The following is a 21,824-nucleotide window of genomic DNA, read 5'->3' as shown; positions in this document are numbered from 1 at the left end:
AGGCGGTATATTTCCTGTCTGACGAAATGCGATGATTATGAAGTAAATTTATGCAAAGGAAACAATACAATCCATGTCTATTGTCTTATATGTATGCACCAAGTAGCTGGCTCCTGAATAGTCACAAATCCTCTAGACAATCAGCATAGACCGTGTACTTATGGTGAATGAACATCGGCGCAGGTACTTTACTTCCCCGGAGACGACGTGACGGTCTTGGCAGTCCAAACGCTGGCGGTGACCGGCGTCCTTCCCACTTGCGCCGGGCAATTGCAAAGCTGGGGTTTAAGCTTCGCGTTCCTCCGTTTCCCGGTGATACGGACGATTCCTTACCTATTTTCTAATCGGCCACTCCAGACACCACATCAGATCATCAAGCGAACTCCTCCCTGCTCTTCCCCATCCGACTTTGCGATCGGCTTGCAATGCGGTAAAACCGCAATCACCTCCCTCCTCCCGGAAGCTCCTGAATCGCCGCTGGCTTGACCACCGCTTCACGTCGCCATGACTATCACATCGGTGCAGAGCCTTCTGCCCGGTCGCTTTGGGATCAACTCGACGGAGAAAAGCGCCGCGAAGAACCCTCCCACACTCTACAATGCCCAAGACCACCCTTTCAAAGGCTACCATCCACCCCGAACGGAGGGCTACGAGCGGAGCAAGGCCAACCCGGACACAAGCGCTATCGTGATCGATAATGGTGCGTTGGAAATCTAATAGATCTGTGAGATGGTATTCAATTGCGGCGTTGCTGATAATTTGTTACCCTGTACAGGCTCGAATCTGCTTAAGGCCGGATGGTCGTTCGACGAAAACCCCCAGTTGATCGTGCCCCCTGTGATGAGTCGGTATAGGGACCGGAAACTGAACAAGGCCTGCCAGTTTCTTGGATACGATGCTTACGTGGATGCTACGACGCGCGGTCAACTGCGCTACGCTTTCGACCCCGGCTCGAGCGTGGTCGGCAACTGGGATGTCATGGAGGGATTGCTGGATTATACATTCATCAAGTTGGGGGTGGACGGAGCCAACGGAGGCGTCGACAGACCCATCGTGATGACGGAACCGATCGCGAACCTCAACTATCCCCGACGAAGTGAGTGAAGATCGGACCGAGACGTAGTGTGGTCTTCCTTTTGTTCTTTACAGCTAACATAACCGCAGTGATGAATGAGATCTTGTTCGAGTGTTATAATGCGCCCTCCGTCGCCTACGGCATCGACTCGCTCTTCTCGTACCGGTATAATCGCGGAACCGACGGCCTCATCGTCTCCTCGTCCCATACGTCGACGCACGTTATCCCCGTTTTGAACAGCAAGGCCTTGCTCTCGAACTGCTCCCGGCTGAACTGGGGCGGCATGCAGGCCTCCGAGTACCTGCTGAAACTGATGAAGCTGAAATACCCGACGTTTCCTGCGCGCATGACGGAGGCCCAGATGGAGGATCTTGTTCACAAGCACTGCTATGTCTCGAAGGACTACGACCGTGAGTTGGGCGGCTACCTGGACTGGACGGGTCTCGAAGATAGGGACCATGTTATTCAATACCCGTTCACGGAGCATGTGGTGCAGGAAAAGTCCGAGGAGGAGTTGGCGCGGATTGCGGAGCGCAAGAAAGAGAGTGGACGCCGGCTACAAGAACAGGCCGCTAAGATGCGCCTGGAGAAATTGATGAAGAAAGAGCAGGAGCTGGAGTACTACAAGGATCTACAGCGCGGCCTTGCAACGGAGACGAAGAAGGAAATGAGACGCATTCTGGAAGCAGAGGATTTGAAGGACGAAGCACACCTCGACCGACTGATCCGGGACCTTGAAAAGTCCATCAAGCGGTCTAGAAACCGTGACCTCGGGGTTGAGGAGGAGGAACCGACCGAGGAGATGTCCTTCCCGTTGTTAGATGTCCCCGACGAGGAACTGGATGAGGCTGGATTGAAGGAGAAACGCCACCAGCGACTCATGAAATCCAACGTCGAGGCCCGTCAGCGCGCAAAGGCCGAGAAGGAGCGGGAGAAGGCGCGCCAGGAGGAAGAGGAGCGTCTCGATCGAGAGAGGCGAGAGAATGATTTTGAGAACTGGCTCGCGGAAAGACGAGCAGCTCGTCAGGTGTGTTTCCTCATCATGCTCTATCAGCCCTGGAAATGCTAATGTGATTTGCAGAATCTGCTACAAAAAATCAAAGAGCGCGATAGGTTCAAGGCAGACCTTGGCAACCGCAAATCGCTTGCCAGCCAGATGCGTATGAAGACACTCGCTAATCTCGCCGCCGACGGCCCCAAAAAGCGAAGAAGGGGTGGTGATGACGATAACTTCGGTGCCAACGATGAAGACTGGGGAGTCTACCGAACTGTTGCCACTGGCGATCAGAGCGACGAGGAAGAAGAGGAAGACCTAGGAGGGGTGCTGAATACGGTGGAGAAAGAGCTCCTCGAATACGATCCTGATTTCACCGAAAACCACACCCTGGCCGCTCAGTCCGACTGGACCAAGAGCTTGGTGCACGTCTTCTTGCGCGGTCCCTGGCCTTTCGACCCTGAGAGTCAGCGCGAGGCCCATCAGCTGCATCTAAACGTCGAGCGCATCCGGGTGCCTGAGATTGTTTTCAAGCCGTCGATCGCCGGCATTGACCAGGCGGGCCTGATTGAAGTCGCCGCGGATGTTGTCAACCAGCGGTTCTCCAACCCAGAGGACCAAGCCAAACTCCTACGCGACGTGTTCTTCACCGGAGGCAATACCATGTTCCAGAACTTCGATGAACGCTTCCGCAAAGATTTTCGAGCTTTCCTGCCCGTTGACGCCGAGCTGAATGTGCGTCGGGCCAAGGACCCCGTTCTCGATGCCTGGAAGGGTGCCGCACAATGGGCCTCGGGGTCTGATTTGGGCAAGTCGTCCGTCACCCGAGAAGAGTATCTCGAGAAAGGCAGCGAATATATCAAGGTACGTTCCATTTATCCCATCAAGACCTTTTCCCACAAATTATATTGGCTAATTGCTAATCCCTCATCCGCAGGAACACGACCTGGGGAACATCACCTCGTGGTAGACAGTCGACACGTGTCACGAATCGAGACGTCTCGTTCTGATCTTCGCTGCGTGTTCTGGTGTCCACAATGCCCCATGATCCACATTGCATGCTAATCGGGACCACCACCTACTTACTCACAGCCCCGGTCCTGGCAGACCAAGCGGAGATCAATCAAGCACGGGACTTAGGGAGTTTGGCGTACGGGAAAAATTCACTAGGATCGAAATCGGATGTCATGCACGAGAGATGATCTGGTGGTGTAGTTGGAGGTTGCATTGTGGAGTTGCACTTTCTGTTACGATTCTAGATTGATTGATTGATCAAGGGGGTTTCCCAAGGGCTGTAAGATATTTTTCCCTGTCATGTTTATCTAGTTATTATTATTGATGCAGCACTTATCATTATTTGTTTTTGGTCTGTCGTGTCCTGGAAAAGTATATTTCGGTCTGGGCCCGGGATGGCTTGTCCTTTTCGGATGTGTACTGTCTACAAGACATCTTTTCCCCCTTACTTCGTGCTCTCGATGTCTATCCAGGACAAAGTGCTTAGCAATTAGGTAGGGGGAAACCGTTCGAGCTATCATCCAGACAACCCTCCCTTGCGAACAACTTTTAGACAGCCAACCGCAAACTACCTAGTTAATCGAATCCAACTCATGAAACCAAACGAAAGCATAAACCCATACCCTACATTCCACAGTGAAACATGTCTATCCTCATCCCATGCTCATCAACAACTTCATCTAGAGCCCAAATCAAAATATCAGCACAAGTTAAGACATATTCTTTCGACAGACGCAAGGGGCTGAAACACGTTGCTCCGAGCTAATGCAACCTGCCTATCTACAGGGGGGCATTTTGGACGGTCGACCGGTCTAGTCTATTGTCTAGTCTAGTCTTGGAGTTGATTGTAGACACTAGACGGTTGACAAGGTTTGGTGTTTGGGTTTTCATCTTGCCCTGTGTTTGTGGTTGCGTTTGTTGGGCAGCAATGGGAGCTAGTAGCATAACCTCTCTACCTAAGTGGAAATGAGTTATATTACTTTTTAGACTTGATTGGAATCTTGCTTGTAGAAAATAAGTAGTTAGGTAGGTAGTAATGATACCTGACAGAAACGCTTGGATGTATATACTGTACCTTTTTACTCCATAAAAAATAACAAAAACCAGACCAATACGTCGAGGGACGGATTCAAATCCAGATCGGGATTGCAATCAGAGCCAGCGCCAGAGCTGGAATCGAAATCAGAATCAAAATCGAAATTATCCGAGATGACCGGACAGGGATATGGACTGGACCGTTGGAGTGCTATCGACGTCATCATCGGATTACTCTTTGTCACGGAGTCCGGATGTTTTCCGCTGCCCTTTTTGGTTTGATGGTACTGCGTCGAGCCTCGTAGCTTTGCCAGATGACATTGGCCGACAGCACCTTAGAACAAAAGAGACTTACACATTAATTTGCTGAGAGGTTGCTGGACCTTCCGTCATCTTATCGAAGGCCTCCGGTAGGTCAGTAGGTACCCAATTTTTGCTTCTAGATTTGACACGGCTTGTCGCTCGTTGGCTCTGAATTCCTACAATAAATAATCTATTTACATTTCCATTTCCTACCCGTACCTTGTGCTACCCCTTGACTTAGATAGCCCTCCTGTACCTTCACGACACAACTACACAATGAACTCCAATTGGCCAGAAATCTTCTTCCACGACTGCGATCCAAATATCCATCGCTTACTTGATCAACCTGTTCACGGCCCCGAGGAATTCAAACAATTTCACTGCGATGATGCCTGGACATTGGGACGGCGGATACGTGACGATATGCCAGGGCTGCATAGCATCATGGTGCTGGGATTGGTGGTGAATGGACGAGCCAATCTCGTGGCTAAAACTGTACGTATCAATAGTTATCCAATGATCATGAACTAACCTGAAGGAAGCTTTCTGAGGAAGAGTATGTTCAGTCCATCAAACAGTTAGACCCCTTTCTAGATGAAAGCCGGGCTTACGAACATATTCTCCGCAACTGCCCACCCTCTAAATCATCCTACTTCCCGCTTTACTTTGGCGTTATACTAAGCTTAAAGCGCGACCAGTATCCTATGAGCTATGCATTGCGGCCCCGAGCGATAGTGCTGGAAAGGGTCACCCCCGATATACGATCCCGGCGCATACTAGAAATCTCTCCGCGCCCAGAGTATGATTCATTCGGCGATTTCATTGCGCATCTAAATGAACTACCCCTCAACTGTTTTGAGAAAGAGTAGTACCTTCCTTTGTTTGTTGACCGGCTTCAGCGTCTTGCAGCATTACATGAGATTGGAATTGTACACCGCGACATCTGCGACGAGCATTTCCGTCTCCCAAATGATTTCTATGATATGGTCCTCTATGATTTCTCCCACTCTTACACAGTCAATTCGCCATGGCCATACGTCCAAAGGCCTAAACCCTTCCGCGGAACTGGTTCGGATTGAACAAAATGAAGTGTTGAGTAGTGTGCTCGGCCGGTTGGTGTAACTTATTACTAGGCTAAAGTGAATGTTAGCTAACGTTTTCCTAGTGCGATAAGGTCAGAGCTTCGTACGTATCTTGCTACGACGCTTAACCTAGACCTGGAGGTTGTTAGAGATATCTGCTCCCAGGAAATAAAAGATACAAATAACCATCTAGAACTGATCTTTCTGAGGACCAGATACCGACCGGACTGTAAGTTTTCTGCTTTCTTCTTCTGACAAGGGCTCTTGTAACATGGCATAGCGTTCACGCATCCATCTTTGGCATCTGTTTTCCCTTTCCTGGAGAGCATTCGCCCTAGTAGTTCTCTAGTATGGCATATCGCTAGGGCTCGACATCTTCAGGGAACTAATTTCATTCTCCGTGTTAGAACGTTGCCAATTGGATGTAGATGAAGTAGTGCAGAAGTCCTATCTACTTGCCTTGATTCCTAGAACCTGGGGTCTAGAGGAGTCAGATCAAGGGCTTTTTACCTGCGCTAGGCTTGTTGCAAAGAAGGAATGGGGTCCTATTGCTGAAAAGGGGAAACTCGAACAGCTTGACGGCTCGCTTGATGCAGAAGGAGATTATCATATGGCTACGCTTGGGGGGAGTTAATGCCACGCACGGTCGTGCCATAGACCTACCTACTCGGTAGATATGGGAAGTTCAGCCTTGTGGGTCCGAATGATTTCGTCCATCGTTTACGGTTGGGATAGCTTGCAATTTAATATTTATTGCTTCACGTCGACGAGGGTTGTTGGTGCGATCTTGGGATGTGTCGATATATTTCACGATTGATGATTGATTATTGTGTGTACATTATACGGTATTTATCCGACATGAGAAGTTGTTCCAGGTTAAATTTGTCGCTCGGGGGAAAGTAAGAAAAGAAAAACAAAACCAAAACCAGAGAAATCCAACAACATCAGCCGGTCCATGATCGCCGCGACCGTTAACCTAGCAGGAACTTGGATATGGAAACCTCGACCGGATCGTCTGAGGATCGACCAGACCAGACCAGACCAGACCAGGCTGCCAACCAGCACATGATGCAGCCAAGTGGCGTGGTTTGTCCCGTCTCATTTGTTGATCGACCGAGTCGAGATCCCGACCTTGGGCTCCCCTTCTGCTTCTCCGGTCGCTGGCGGGATCCACGGATCGTGTTTGGATTCAGGTAGCACACGGTAGTCACAGGAGGTGAAGAGAAATATCGATATCGCGCCGAAGGTTTGCCCACCGCTTGTTGTTGTGGTTTGGGTGTGGTTTTTATTGAATTTGTTTGGGGATGCGGGATGCATGGGATGGTCGGCCATCCAAGACGAAAGAATTAAGTCATCGAACAGCACCAGGTCTAAGCGTCCTGCATTAGCGATCCTCGCCGTGCAGTTCAGCGGTTGAGCAGTTGAACGGAGGCCTCTACCAGCTAGTCAGCGCCTTGCCGAGGCCAGCCAAGCTCAGCCAACTTTCTATCGTAACTTTTCTGAATTATGGGTGATCATGGATGCACCTGGACGACAATTCCGTGGGACGCCGACTGGTTCGATCCAGGGCGATGGGACCATGTCGACTTCTACTTCAATGGTACTAATTGATCTAATTGATCTAGGGAGTCGCTAACGAAGTCACGCAACGACCCTTCCTCGGCATCTCGGGCCATCAATGGTGTTGACCCGTTGATCCCTCCTCCTCCTCCCTTCTTGAACTGGCCCAAAACACTAGAGCTGAAATGCAAAAGAAAAAGAAAAACAGAAATCCCTTGATATCTGCCGATCCTTTCCACCTCATCCCATCCGCACACCCTCTGGCCGTTCTGCTTCCACCCTTGTTCGCCCTAGGAACGCCCCGGATGCCATTTCCCGTGCAAGTTGAACTGCCCTCGTCTTCATGATAGGCGAATGCCTGTCGGTGACTATGTACGCTGTGCCCTTGACTGTCACACAACCTCTCTTGGCAACCGGGGATTGGTCGAAGCTGGGTCTCGAAATCTGAATGAGTTGTAAAAAAGTTGGTTGGGAGAGGTAGCCAGGGTTACGGGCGACCTCCTTCATGCAGATGAAATTATGACGCATCTGGGGGACTTCTTCCTCCCTGGTCCTGGTCATTTTTATTTTTTTTTATTAGTACTATTTTTTTTTTCTTTCTCCTCTCTTGCCTTGGACGGAATTATCGTGCCAGAAAAAAAAAATAACAGACCAAGAAACTCTGACGCAAGAAGCCATGCACTCCCTCGGTCGATTCGGATTGGTGAGGTTGTTTCAATGCTAGGTCATGGTCTGCACGAGCTGGACTTATAAAAAGCTGGTCTCAGTCCTGCTTGCCCTTTCCCTACAAAAGAACTGTAACTCATTCTCTTCTACTTCTGAGTACCTCCCTCTCTCGGGCTGAGTACCGCGGCATCCTTGTGCTCATACATACATCACATACATACATATACATTCCACACCAGCCAGCTCTATCCTCCCCCCTACCAGATTCAAAACATCACAAGGAAAAACCAGCAAAATGGTGACCAGCGCCGTGGCTCGTCCGTTGCAGTTGGTCTCGCGTGTGATGCAATGGACCAGCGCCGTCATCGTCATGGGCATAACGTCCTACTTCATCCATAAGGGTCCGCGCGGTCAGCATCTGATCTATACGGAGGTTATCGTACGTTGGATCCTGCTCCTGCCCCTGCTGTCAAGGAGAGTCTATACTGATTATGCAAAAAGTCAACAATCTCCGTCGTCTTCTTCCTTCCTGCCTTCGTCTCGCCGTTCATGCCCACCGCGCTGGGTAAAATCGTCTTGCTGATCGATGTCGTGTTTTCTTATCTGTATGTTCCCTGCCGTCGAGCCCATATCTTTGGTCTTATTCATATCCTATCTCGTCATGGGTTTGATTTGATTTGATTATGCATGCTAATATAATCTAGATGGCTCACGTCTTTCATCTTCGCCGCCCAAGACTACAACGAATCGAACTGTTTCTGGAACTCTCCTCCGGGCGAAACCTGCTCTAAGAAGAAGGCTAACGAGGCGTTTATCTTTTTGGCATTGTACGTGGTCCTATTCCTCCTTCAATCCCTTCCTTCCCTCCATCATTTTAACCCAGAACCTACTTATTCACCCACCTACCCACTCACTCATTCCCGAATAACCCGATGACATGATAACATGACAACCTAACCACTAACACAACAATCTCAAAAACAGCATTTTCACTTTCTTCGGCATGTTCCTCGAAGTCCTCGGCCTATGGGCCTATCGTCGCGAGAACCCGACCCCCGTGCGCGAGAAGACCGGCGGCGCCCACGGCGGCCCGGCTGATGCTCCTGTTGCGCAGGTTTAAGGCTAGCTCGCTTGCACGAGATGAAGTTTTTTGTCTTTGTCTGTCTATCTATCTGTCCGATTGTCCTGTCTATCTACAGATAGACGGACAGGCAGGCAGGTAGACAGTGATTGACCGACTACACGAACTAATTTAACTAATGCTGGATGAGAGGGGTGGTTAATGTTCTATGTTGCATGTGTCGAATGTGATTAATGATAACGAGGAGGAGGGATGTTGTTTTCTTTCGCCTATATCTATACCTATACCTATTCTCTATGCTTGTTTGTTTTGCTTGTCTTTGATTTTGACTTCGATTCTGATACCACCCAACGAATGACGATCTTTATTTATTATTGTTTAATTATTATACTCTATTAATTGGATGGATCTACTATTGCATGAGCTCCATTTTTTGGTCATGAGGTCATGAGATGCTTAATCATGGTAGGCTTCAATTCTTTCAAATCGAATCTAGTAGAGGACCTGACTGCTCGAATCATCGCTATGCTAGATAGATCGTCAAGAAAGTTGAATTTCTATGTACATCGGAGGTGCCTAAATTCGAATCTCTTCTATATATAAGTTGACAGACAAAGTAGTCAATATTTAGAAGCGTTCTCGAAAGGGTATACTGCTGAACGAAAAGCTGAATGAACCATGAACGCTTAATAATACCACATCTCTAACTAACTTGTTCTCATCTAGTCGATTAGATACTTGCCCTTCGAGGCGCCATGGTGCGCTGAAGTTTCTTCTTTTCCTCGGTCTCCTCCGGTAGGGGCAGTGATCCCTCGCTCTTGAGTTTGTCAAGGAACTCTTTTCCATACGCATATCCAACCTGGTAGATCTCGTCAAATTTGCCAAAATCAAGTGTGCCATACGGGTCGATCGGAGGTCGCATGTATAAGCATCCCACGGTGTTCTTGGCTCGTTCAAGATTGTCAATTGACGACACGTACGCAAGTCGTGCCTGAATCTCCGACAGAGTGGGAGGGTTCGGGACGGAAGAGAATGGATTCCAGCGATTGACCACGGTCCAGAAGCCGGAGAGGGAGTCGCCGTATCCTTGTGGAGTATTGTCATCCAGGGACCCGACGTCGACCGCGAATATCACATCGGCACCTAGGCTCTTCATGCGCGCCACAGTGAGGTTGTCAATATATCCACCATCAAGCAGCATGCTGCCCTCGTCACAGATCGGAGGGATGAGGCCGGCCAGCGACATTGACGCACGCACGTAGCGCCATGTATAACCAGACGAGTGGAATTCGGCCCTTGATTTGCTGATATTGGTAGTGTTGCAGTAGAATTCTAACCAGAAGTCTTCAATCTGGCTGTCTCCAAAGGTTTTAAAGATTCCGCGGTTGAATTCGTGGCCAGTTGTGTACGAAATTGACGGGTAAGTCAAGTCCAGGGCAAACCGCCACATACTGCCCATGCGCCCAGAGAACTTCTTTGCGCGGCCGTACATGGGAACCACATCAGCGTCTCGGGCATACAGAGCCCCAATGAACGAGCCAATAGAGGTACCGCCGATGATGTCGATAGGAATACCGGCTTCTTCAATGGCCTTGATAACACCCACGTGAGCGATGCCTCGAGCACCACCTCCTCCAAGGACAAGCCCGACCGACCTACCACAAAGCCGGCGCGCCAGGCGATGGAAATCGCCTTTGAAAGGTGCCTCCACGGAGTAAAGAGGGGTCTGTCGGATTCGTCGCGAGGTGTATTTCTGAATTTCGGCCTGAAGGACCTGAACTCTCTGCTTTAGCACCGTGCCAAAGCGCTTGGTCTGAGTATTTGAGGGTTCGGCTGTCAATCGGAAGCTCATTTGGATGTGGTGATGACCGCCGTTGATCCATACGCGGTTCTTCAGCCACCGTCTGGTCAATCCCGGTGAACAATACCGCTCGGAATGAAGCAACACCAATTCCTTTCTGGCAGTCGTCTTCATTCCAAGCAAGAATCTCTCGTATTCTCCAATGTTGGGCGAAGAGTCAGCAAGGCCAACAAGCAAAATGCAATCCGCTTGCGTGATACAGGTCTGCGTCCATGGAGCATTCACACTGGTGTCGGCGATATACAACACCATTCCATATTTCTCCTCGAGGTCGGCCAGGTACTGAGACAATTTAAGCTTGCCCATTTTGCTGAACGCATGCCGTCCGAGATGATTCAAGATAGCCGCCTGGTTGAGCGACGTGACGCCGTTCATGACGCCGATTTGATGAAGAGCATTCAGCAAGCGATGACCAAACTCGACCACAGGTACTCCGGTTGTGACTGGAAGGATGCAGACTGTGCGGAGATTTACAGTCGAGCCAGCCGTTTGGACACTGCCAGTATGGCTCCTCTCGCTCCCTTTGTCGGAAAGTGGGTGCTCCACCAAATCTCGCATGCGTTGAGCAATGAGTTTAGAGACTTGAATTGTGATTCCGGGGTGCTCTTGCGCCAAACTGTTGAAAAGAGTCCTAGGGAACTTGGCCAGCTCAGTGTCTCGGATGGCGTGAAGAGTGCCCGGCCGAGTGGATTCAGTCATGACTTCCAACTCACCCACGCTCTCTCCCTGACCATATTCGCCCACAACCGTCATCTTGCCATTGCCGCTCTCGAGTACGGACCGAAGACGGCCGTTGAGAACGAGATATATCGCGTCACTCTCGTCACCTTGGTGGTATATAACTTGGCCGGCACTTACTTGCACCCACTCGAGAGCGAAATCGATGTGAAGAAGCAGCCGGGGGAGAAGGCTAGTTAGCCTCTTGGCCAGGGTCAGCAGCGCGATTGGGTACCGTTCTGCAATTCTTTCCAAGGACGCTCGTGGGAGGAAGCCCACATACACGTCTGTCTTGGCAACGACGTCTGTGTAGGACCGATACGATGCGACAGCGCCGACGTAGCCCTGTATACCTCCAGGCTTGATCATATAAAGGGAGTTCCGTGACTGTTTCTTTCTCTTGGGGTCATTGACCGAGCTCGCTCCGCCCGGGACGCGCGACGTGCTTGTGTTGGTCCGCCTCAGGGCAGGGAAGGCCTCTTCGGAGGACTGAGAATGAACCGGTCTGGACGCTCCCACGAGATACTCCGGTTTTTCGGATACAGGAACTCCCACGTCCAAAAACCCGTCAATCACATAGTACAAGCCGGGGTGACGTTCCCCTTGTTCCACAAGGACTGAGCCCTGGGGGAAGTAGACAATCTCGATATCATTGCGAAGTTCTTCCCGTAGGTTGACGATAGGTGACGTTCCTCCGGCGCTGGTTACAGACATGGACATCATCGACTCCGTCTCGCCATCCCCAGAGCCATCATAGGGATCAATAAAGCCGAAAGCATTATTTGAAAACACTGCTTTCTGGCGCCGGGAATCGTACGAGAGCAGTTTAGGGGACACATCCCCCGAGTGGCTGCTCTTACGCAAGACGTCGCGGGTGCTTCCACTCAGGCCGACGCCCTTCATGATACAGTCCAGAATCGACTCACGGAACAGGGCATCTTCGTCAACAGACTCCTTTCGATGGAAAGTAGAGGGTCGCGTCGGTATGATCGGTGACCGAAAAGGGGAGGGCTCTTTTTCGGTAAGAGGGCTGTACAATTTAGGGGCTAGGTGTTCATATCTAGGGCCAAATCTAGAGAGTTGGATGGTTGACAAGAGATCGCCGGGGCTTACTCCGGCCATCTCACGCTCACTGGCAGTGTCTTGAGCAGCCAGGGTCGTTGCACGTTTCGGTGCCGTCATCTTTGCGTGGAGAGCAGCCTCTTTTCTCAAGAAACTGTTGGATCGAATCCTTCTTCCGCTGGAAGGATTGTGCAACGCAATGCCCTTGGTCACTTCCTCCGGACCCAAGCGATCGCGTTCTTTGATGAATTTGTCCTTGAGCCTGTCCAGAGCCGCGCCCCGCATATCATTCGGCAGATCGTGGGTAGTATATTTGGTCATCTGTTTCTCAATGCCCAGGACCTCGTTGGTAAGTCCAAGATAGGAATGCGCCGTGGCAAACGACACTCTTTGAAGGCGCGTCAGGATAACTTGAACAATATGAGCAGTCGATTTGGGATAAACCCGCGTCAGACGGCGAAACGCGCTCGCCGGAATGATCGCGATGGTTGTGTCTACCATGGCCCGCGCAACGATATCCGGGTGAACTGACTTTCGACGCTTCCTGTCTCGCCGCTTCCCCGTTTCGGGCAAGGGGTCATGATCCGAGGGGTTTTGACCATCCTCTAGATTTAAGGGGGGCACCGATGGGAGAAATTCACCAGTGCCATGAACTTGGGAAACCGATCCTTGACGACCTCTGACAGAGCCGGGAAATGGACTGTCACCTAAGCCTTGAGGACTGGTTGGAACTGAATCCGTCAACCGGACAGGAGCCGGGCCTACGCTAGATGTACTGGAGGACAAGCTTTCGGAATCCCGCAACTGGATGTCCTCGGTGAAGAGCGACAGGATTGAGAATAGGGACGACATCGAGGCGCCGTTCTTGACTTCGGTGAGAAGCTGGTATCCTTGTCTTCCGTCAATATCATATTCTTCCTCCTCTGCGGACGATTCGTGACCCCGGCGGGTATGGTCATCATCCGGACCCAACTTGCCATCCCGAATGGATTTCACGAAGATCTGTACCAGGCCATCTACGACGAGACAAAAGCCCTTCTCTTCTTCTAGGAGCAGTGTCTCGCCAGCTATTAATTTCCTAGTCTGCATTGTGCGGGTCAATTCGTGGAACACGGGTCGCTCCAAATAGCCAAACACCTTGATAGCGCTTAGGAATTCGTCCAGATAGTTGGCCAAGCCTGGCTTCGAATCACCTTCTTGAATATCGGGGAAGAGGTCGAGTTGGGGTTCTTTGCGTTGGGGCTCGGGGGGTAGACGGCTGTACATATTCAGGAACCGATAACGAATGAACCAGCTGATGGTCGACACGACAGCCAGCGCAATTAACAACCTGTTAAGAGAGTGACATGCCGTGGTCAGTATACTGAGACATAAAGGATAGAAGAAAGGCAAGGGACATTGTATCTCAGAACCTACAGCGTCGTGAAGTTCATAGTGAAGGTCAAACTCATGGAAAAGAGCGTGAAGAGCCATGTTGGCAGTGTGATGGTAGAAAAAGTGATCACCCAGTACAGCACGCTTGGAATGACATAGAAAACGAAGGTGAACACCCAAGATATCCACCCCACCATGGTTGACGGTGTCGGAGGGGTCACTGGCGGGGGCGGAAGGGGAGAGCCAGAAATGGGCGAGGAGACAAGGAGACTGGCGGCTATGGTAGGAGAAGAGGTGGTAAAAGAAAAGACAGAGGACGAGGAAGACGAATCCGCGAAAGCAACGGCGTCGGCCATGGCGTCGGACAGCCTAAAGGCCTAATGGCTAAAGCTTGGAAAGCCTGGAACCCGGAATGGAGACTCGGACTCAGGCCGCTCGAGCCAGACGGAGCTGCACCGGTGAAACAGAGGGTCGGAGATTTCACCCAACAACAATGTCACTCTCCGAGAATGCAGCGATATTAGGAGGGTCCGGTGAGGGGTAACGCAGCCGTTGACATATTGACATAAGTGAAAAAAGAGAAACGTGCATGGAGAGGAGAGTTCCTGATGGCTGGTCGTTGATTCCGCCGAGGAAAGCGGAGGCTGCAGCGGCCGGCATGCACGCCTTGCCCGTTTGGGACGGTCTGCGGTGCCGCCTGGCCATGGCATGTGATCTGACGTCATCTGTCTGTCCTGTTCCTCGACCTTTTGCGTCCAGAAATTCATAATCTGCACTGCCAGACCCCAAATGTCCACCTGACGAACAGTTGCCTTGGCTGTTACACTTCTGTTCACCTCCAACACCCTAATGATCCTTATATTTGCCCTGGCATAAGCCCCCTGGAAGTTCGTCCTATCAATAAAACTCTCTTATTTTGGGCATCATTAGGGATAAATTCAAGAAAAATTCTTAATGTTCATAATCCTACGGATAGAACAGCAGACTCCCAGTTCGATTCATCCTGATCAAATTTTCATCCTCATATAGTTACAATACACTCAAACCCCTATGTCAGTTATCCTCACCCGGATCCAAAAGGTCGAAGGAATTAGTATCATAATCTGAACCACCGTGCCTTGATCCTAAATTGTGAAACGAGTTCCTTTACGTTGCCGAATGAGGAACCTTGTGGACGGTCGTCCACCCAGGGTCAAGTCTTATGAGCCTGTTTGTGGGCTGTATTTCAAATCCGACTAACATAAGCGGCCTTTGAACGCCTTGAGTCTGTAGGCCCCGAGTCTATACAGATAGTACCAATTCTCCTGGGGAAAACAAAGAAGACCAAGAAATTAAAGGCATACGTCTGACAACATTATATCCCGGCTCTTTTAGGTATAAGTTGGATGAGATCCGCATGGCAGACTAGGCAACTTTGAAACGCTAGAGCTTAAAATGGTCCACTGGTGGCACATCGCTGACTGTCGATATCTGTGATGTAGCCCTAATCCATAACTCTAGGAGCTTCAATCGAGAAAATAGAGTACCATGTATTAGAAGTTCTCGAATTCAGATCGCTATAATATTCCTTTGGAATAAATAAATCTATGTGAACTTTCCGCACGAACTTAGACATTGGTTCCTGACATATGACAATTTCTTCATTTCTTGCTGCATCTCGTCTCCCATCTCAGCTTCATACCCAGATCCATAAGGCGGACAGAACTATTATGTGCATGGCCATCCTCCACTCATACGCTTTATCATGGAATAGCCTGCAAGATAATTCCCCACAGTGCAACCAGAAACCACGAGAACGAGCATAAACATGACCTGCAATCTCGGCGACCACATTGAAAAACTTATGAGTGGACGTTGTAGGTAATGTAACACTCTCCGTTGATAAAGAAAAGGCTGAGGAGCAACGTGGTCTGTGGCTGATCTATATTTTTGGCCCTCTTTCTTTCTTTTTCTGCCGCAGTCGGCCCGCAGCCTATCGTCGAGTGATATGGTTACACATCATGTCTGGAAAGGCACATTGGCCCCCGTTGATTACTTCTAAAGTTCTTTGTACAATCAAGATCCTGTTACACGATCTGTTCCAGCTGTGGGCAACAGGAGGTGAAGTAAGCGCTATCCAGGACTGGGGTCTATTTGGAGAGCGAAGAACCCAGATACTATGTTGCGGCGCAACACCAGTATCCTTGCAATATCACCACTTCGATGATCCAAACTGAATTTTCTCATCGATTACATGCAGAAACGTGGCCGACTAAAAGGAAGGAAACCCCCAATCCTTTCTGTATAGTAAAATGCACATCACAGGCTCCACCTCGCCATGAAGGACTTCACGATCAATACAACAGCCAAGGTCAACGGCCCTACGTTCATGGTAAAGACACTCCATCGCGGAATATTGCTTCTCTGACCAGATACAGGTTGTTGTCTGGGGAGCAACACTCCTCTCATTTATCTTCATCGCCGCACGTATTCTTGCCCGCATCCTCACATTCCGCCGCCTCTGGACCGATGATGTGTTAGCGATGTTGGCATGGCTATTCGTCCTTGCTCAAGCCATCATCTGGCATACACAGGTTGAATCATTATATGTCCAACACCAATTGATCACAAAGGAGTTTCTTCCGACGGAAGAAATCATGGAAGAGATTCGCTGGGTCCTACGTGCTCAATTACTCGGGCTTTTCTTCTTCATGTTCTCTCTGTGGCTGCTCAAAGCTTCGTTCTTGGTCTTTTTCCGTCGAATAGGTTGCTATCTGCAACCTTTGAACACTTGGTATTGGTGTGTTGTGATACTGGTGACTACAAGCTGTGCAGCCTGTTTGGGAGATATTGACTATAAGTGCTTGACGAAGGATCCAACATGGGGATATGGTTAGTTTCCCCGCTATCGAATAACACAAATCAGCATGCGTTTCATGACTAATTTTGTATTCGTCCAGAGCATTGTACCCCGTTTTCAGCGGTCAAAGTCCAGTTCCGCGGGTTCCTTGTCAACGCATTATTGGACATCTTCAGTGATGTACTCAGTATGTATCCTTGGATGTCTAATCGAACCACGGCCTATACTCATCCAATCCCAGTAACCACACTTCCAATCGCTTTACTTTGGAATGTGCGCATGCCTTTATCTCGGAAGCTCAAGTTAATGGGCCTCTTCTCCTTGACCGTGGTGGTGGCGATCTTTGCAGTTGTCCGCATCGCGGCTGTGGCTCAGCCACACCATTATTTTGACGCTACTTGGCTGTGGATGTGGAGTTTGATTGAATGTGCTGCTGGTACGTATTTCCGCTAAAACATCATCGGACGGAGAGCGCAACTAACCATCTTCGGCGTTGTCGAAAGCAATTATAATCGCTGCTCTGGCCTCGTTGCGTCAACTATATGTCAAACAGGACCTGATACAGACTTCGTCGCCATCAAATAACAGCAGCGATGTCTGGACCAGAGAAAATGTACGGTCCTTCATCCCCAGCGGAAAGATTTCCCAGCAGAAAAAGACAATTGTCAATTCATATCCTGTGGACATTCAACCAACCAACAGGCCCGGAAAGCCCTAGGTTTCAGGATGTTGAGGCAGTGTGGGTGGAATGACAGGTCTATGCTATAATTAGGACCGTCACTTCCTTACGGAGTAGAGTCCTCGTTCCTGTCTCCTGAATGATGAGCACGAGCAAGCTGTTAGCGTGTAAATTTAAAATAGTGATGGACAAAGACGAGGATGTTCCTGGTGCACCTGTACTGCTATAGTTAGATCCCGCCCCCCTGACAACAGATCACCGCCCATTTTTTTTTATCTCCGGCCATTTTTCTGCCCGCCCGGAAAGTCTTGGCAGCCCAACCAGTTCTGGCCTGTTCGTTGGCTCAGTGGCTGACGTTCTCTGGATGCTTCCTCCCATCTCCCTCTACCACCTATTCCTCCTACTTCTATTTGTTTCCTTTCGTCTCGTCTCTTCCTGTCTCTCGTTCATCCATCTAGCTGTGGCCTTGGCTCACAGGCCCGCCACGGTCATGTTTCAGGTATGTTTGTTTGGTCCGTGATTCCCACCGCCGGAATCACTTATTTACTTGTCTGCCTTAACCGCTCGGTGTTGGTGTCAATGTCGGTTGTTCGCTAGGCTAACACATGTGTTTTACATCTTATAGCGCCTCCGCGAGGCGATCGACTCTCGAATCGCAGAGGAACAGGCTCGCCAAAAGTCCGCCCAGGATTCCTTGTCCCGATCCAACTCCGCTCGCCAGCCCTCCGGCCGCAACCTGTCCCCTAGCCGACGACAGTCCCGTCCGCGACGAAACACCGGAACCCCTGTTCGCGGCCCCGATCCGAATGAATTCGAGCAGCCCGAGTTCACCATCGGCGATGACGAAGGGTCCAGCAGATCCGCGACTCCCCAGCAGGATCCTCCCAGCAATTCGATGGGCTCGCCGGAGCAAAATGCCGGGGAGGAGAAGTCTACTGCGGAGGAGTCGCCAAATGGGAAGGATGCCGCTCCTGCCGGGGAGACCAAGCAGTCACCCTCTGAGCTCCCCGCGGAGGTAAAGGTGAAATTGCGGAAGTTGAGCAAGATGGAAACTCGTTATCAAGGTACGAGATGTCGTCGCGGATAATTTACACGGACCAGATGATGCTAATCGACCCGACTGGATCTTAGAACTTCTGAAGGCATACCGGATGGCCCATACGCGCGTCCTCTCCATCGAACCATTCGAGGCCGCTCTTCGCGAAAATACCCCTCTCACGTCGATCGGCGACCCCAAGGCCCTCACAGAATATCTAAATCAGATCTCGTTGAAGGGGGATATGGTGGTGGAAGAACTGAAGCGCATCTCGGGTGAGCGGGACGATTACAAGAAGAAATTCGAGGAAGCACAACAGGCCACGAAAGCTGCTTACGACGAAGTCGCCAATCTGAAGAAGAATGGAAACAAGAGCGAGGAGGGCTCTTCTTCCAAAGAGGGCGACGGCTTGAGTGTTGACACCGCCGCCGCAAATGCGCCCTCGCCTGATATCACCGTGCAATCTGCGACTCCCACCTCCGCGTCTCGCCTTGCTCAAATATTCTCTCCGAAGCAGAACTCTGCGAAGCAGGCCGAGAAGCCAGAGCCTCAGCAAGAAAGCGAAGAGTTCTTTTCGTTCGACGGCGAGATCCCGCGATTGGAGACCGAATTGAAAGAAAAGCAAGAGGAAATTGAAACCCTCAAAACTCAAACCGAGAAGCTGCAGCGCGACCTCTCCGTGGCACGTGAGTCGACGGAGGGCATGGTCCAGAATCTAGAGACCGCAACCCGGGAACTCAGTGAACTGCGAGACACGAAGGATAAACAAGACTCGGAAATTGAGAAGCTGAAGGCTTCCAAGCAAGAAGGAATTGACGAGCTCAAGTCCAGACTCGTGGCATCGGAAGAATCTCTGACGAAGGCCACCGCTGAAGTCGAGAAGCTGAAGGATGAATTGAAACAGAAGGCGACCGAAATTGAGCAGCTCCAGGCTCAAGTTGCACAGTCCGAGAAGGATAACGAGCAGCCGGAGATTGAGTCGTTACTTGAGGAACTAAAGAAGGAGAAGGAGACTACCAAAAATAAATTAGGCGTCTTGCAGAACTTGGTGGATAGCCTTCGCTCCCAGCTCAAGACTACGGAAGAAACGGTATCGAGCCAGATGGCGGTCATTGAACAGAAGAACAAGAACGCCAAATCGCAGGCTATCGTTGATTTCTTCGACGGCAGTGTGCAAGACAACCCACAATGGCAACAGTCCAAAGCACAGATTCTAAGCGGCGAAAAGACCAATTTTGATGAGTTACGTGAGATTTTGATGCCTCTTCAAAAAGAAGAGCCAGTGAAAAGTCAGGCTTCGGAGCCGAACCCTCCACCAACCAATTCCACGGCCAATTCCACGACAGGCACGGGAGGAGGCAAGAAGAAGAATAAAAAGAAGAAGAAGGGCGGCAAGGGTGGTGAAGATACGAGTAAAGCAGAGCCCAGTCCTGCGGTCGAGGATAAACAGCCGCCCTCTGCAGAACCTGATCAGATTGCCGCGAAGCTGGATGAACTCCAGGGCAAGATCGAGTCGCTGACAAATCAGCTGGAGGAGAAGGAGGCCGCCATTGACCGTCTCAGCGCAAAACTCAAGGGCGAAGATGATTTGAAGGAGGAAATCGAGTCTCTCCGTGATGATTTGCTCAATATCGGCCAGGAACATGTCGAAGCGAAGGACAAGTTCAAGGTGCTTTCTGCGGAGAAGAACGCCTTGATAGAGACTATCTCCAAACTCGAAAAGGAGATCACTGATCTGCGCACGAGCAATGCGTCCCAGAGCGCAGACTCCGAAAAGGCACATAGTAGCCTGAAGGAGGAGTATGAAAGCCTCAAGGTTAAATTTACGACAATTGAAACCGAGCTCTCCGCTGCGCAGCAGCTGGCCACCACTCGGTTCAAGGACCTTACAGATCTGCGGGAAACCGTGCAAAAGCTGCAACCCGAACTGAAGAACCTGCGGGCTGAATCCGCAGAACTCAAGTCTACGAAAGAAACCTTGACGAGTAAAACCACCGAGTTGCGAAACCTAGAACATAAGCAAGAGGACCTGCGAGCCGAACTCAAGACTCTCAAGTCAACCGTGTCAGAGCGCGATACTGAAGTCAAGACGCTCAACCAAAAGATTCGACAGGAGACGGACAATCGCTTGAAGGCTGAAGAGAGACTGACCCTTGCGCAATCTGACCTGCGATACTCGGAGAGCAAGAAGCAAGAAGCCGTGGAAACGAAGGAACGGTTTGCTTCTGACCTCTCAAGAGCTCAGGAAGAACTGAAGTCAGCCAAGAACGAGATCAGAGAAGTGGAAAACCAGGTCAACAAGCTGAACCAAGAGTTGGGGAGTCTGCGGGAAGAAATCCACCTTAAGACTGCTCAACATGCCAGTGCACAGAGCTTGATGAACAGCATGCGCGATCAAAGTGCTGAGATCGGAATGCAGATGAAGGAAGCGAAAGAACGCTGCGAGAGTCTGGAAGAAGAATTGGCGGACGCTCATCGTCTACTGAACGAACGTACTCGAGAGGGAGAAACGATGCGCCGTCTCTTAAATGACATTGAAGGCCGTACAGAATCCAAGGTACGCGATTTTAAGGAGCGAATGGAGGCTGCCATTGAAGAGCGAGACCGGGCCGAAGATGAGGCGAGCTCTCAGGGACGTCGCCGAGCTCGGGAGCTCGAGGAACTGAAGAGCAAGGTTCGCGAGGCGGAGAAGGCTCTCCGGAGTGCCGAAGAGGACAAGGAAGAATTGGAGCGATCTCAGAAAGATTGGAAGCGCAGACGTGACCAACTCGAGGCGCAGTCCGAAACGTCTGGAAGGGAACTCAATGATGTGAGACAGGCAATGGCACAGCTCCGCGACACCCTCGATGAAAGCGAAAAGCAGGTCCGTGAGTTGGAGAAGGAAAGGGCGGAGTATCGCAGATCTGTTGAGGAGGCCAACGCCCGCTTGGAAAAGATGCGCAAATCCAACAGGATTCTATCGGATGAGGCGCGCATGGTACAACCTCAGTCATCGCGATCATCTATTGATTCCGGTTCTAGGAAAGCGCTCACCTCCCCAGTCACCAAAGATCGAAGCCCATCGACCCGGAGAAGCGAGTCGTCCGGCGCAAACGTCGACTACATCTACCTCAAAAACGTGCTACTTCAGTTCTTGGAACAGAAGGATAGAAACTACCAGAAGCAGCTCATCCCAGTGTTGGGGATGCTGCTGCATTTTGATCGGTGAGTTTACTACTTCCCAGACCAGCTTACACTCTTGTGGATACTCGTACTAACGCGGATTCTAGAACGGATGAGCAGAAATGGATGTCCGCTATTATGTCGAAATAGGTTTAATGTGGTTCACGTCGCCACGCTATCACAATTAGGATATATTTGTAATATATTTGGGTACATAATATCTGCCTAGTGGTCTCGCCTTGTATGTCTCCATAAAGTCTTGTTTAGTCTCCGTATGTCAACGA

At 50.4% G+C, this 21,824-nt stretch overlaps 5 protein-coding genes across 5 annotated transcripts; 4 read left to right on the top strand and 1 right to left on the bottom strand.

Moving 5' to 3' along the window:
- Window positions 1–504: 504 nt before the first annotated feature.
- On the top strand, window positions 505–3,039 carry KD926_004414 (actin-related protein ARP5; the record flags this gene model as incomplete). Its single annotated transcript, XM_053097943.1, has 5 exons — window positions 505–700; window positions 776–1,096; window positions 1,165–2,102; window positions 2,157–2,933; window positions 3,007–3,039. The coding sequence occupies 5 exons, from the start codon at window positions 505–507 to the stop codon at window positions 3,037–3,039; spliced, it is 2,265 nt and encodes a 754-aa protein (XP_052958211.1).
- Window positions 3,040–4,697: 1,658 nt separating this feature from the next.
- KD926_004413 (uncharacterized protein) lies at window positions 4,698–6,137 on the top strand (the record flags this gene model as incomplete). The annotated part of the gene is made up of 4 exons (XM_053097942.1): window positions 4,698–4,916; window positions 5,439–5,533; window positions 5,587–5,732; window positions 5,932–6,137. The coding sequence occupies 4 exons, from the start codon at window positions 4,698–4,700 to the stop codon at window positions 6,135–6,137; spliced, it is 666 nt and encodes a 221-aa protein (XP_052958210.1).
- Window positions 6,138–8,024: 1,887 nt separating this feature from the next.
- On the top strand, window positions 8,025–8,849 carry KD926_004412 (uncharacterized protein; the record flags this gene model as incomplete). Its single annotated transcript, XM_053097941.1, has 4 exons — window positions 8,025–8,168; window positions 8,231–8,334; window positions 8,434–8,556; window positions 8,714–8,849. 4 exons carry the CDS (start codon window positions 8,025–8,027, stop codon window positions 8,847–8,849), a joined length of 507 nt encoding a protein of 168 aa, XP_052958209.1.
- A 691-nt stretch (window positions 8,850–9,540) lies between these two features.
- Window positions 9,541–14,180, bottom strand: nte1 (lysophospholipase; the record flags this gene model as incomplete). Its single annotated transcript, XM_053097939.1, has 2 exons — window positions 9,541–13,780; window positions 13,867–14,180. 2 exons carry the CDS (start codon window positions 14,178–14,180, stop codon window positions 9,541–9,543), a joined length of 4,554 nt encoding a protein of 1,517 aa, XP_052958208.1.
- Window positions 14,181–16,141: 1,961 nt separating this feature from the next.
- On the top strand, window positions 16,142–21,690 carry KD926_004410 (putative vesicle-mediated transport protein (Imh1); the record flags this gene model as incomplete). Its single annotated transcript, XM_053097938.1, has 8 exons — window positions 16,142–16,195; window positions 16,242–16,695; window positions 16,764–16,850; window positions 16,905–17,099; window positions 17,576–17,841; window positions 17,968–18,406; window positions 18,474–21,582; window positions 21,648–21,690. The coding sequence occupies 8 exons, from the start codon at window positions 16,142–16,144 to the stop codon at window positions 21,688–21,690; spliced, it is 4,647 nt and encodes a 1,548-aa protein (XP_052958207.1).
- Between the last annotated feature and the right edge of the window lie 134 nt (window positions 21,691–21,824).

Source organism: Aspergillus affinis (assembly GCF_023601865.1).
Source record: "Aspergillus affinis strain CMG 70 chromosome Unknown NODE_20_length_373750_cov_87_641216, whole genome shotgun sequence".
NCBI classification, from domain to species: domain Eukaryota; kingdom Fungi; phylum Ascomycota; class Eurotiomycetes; order Eurotiales; family Aspergillaceae; genus Aspergillus; species Aspergillus affinis.
The sequence above is the reverse complement of the archived record's forward strand: the minus strand, read 5'-3'. Positions and strand labels throughout refer to the sequence as shown.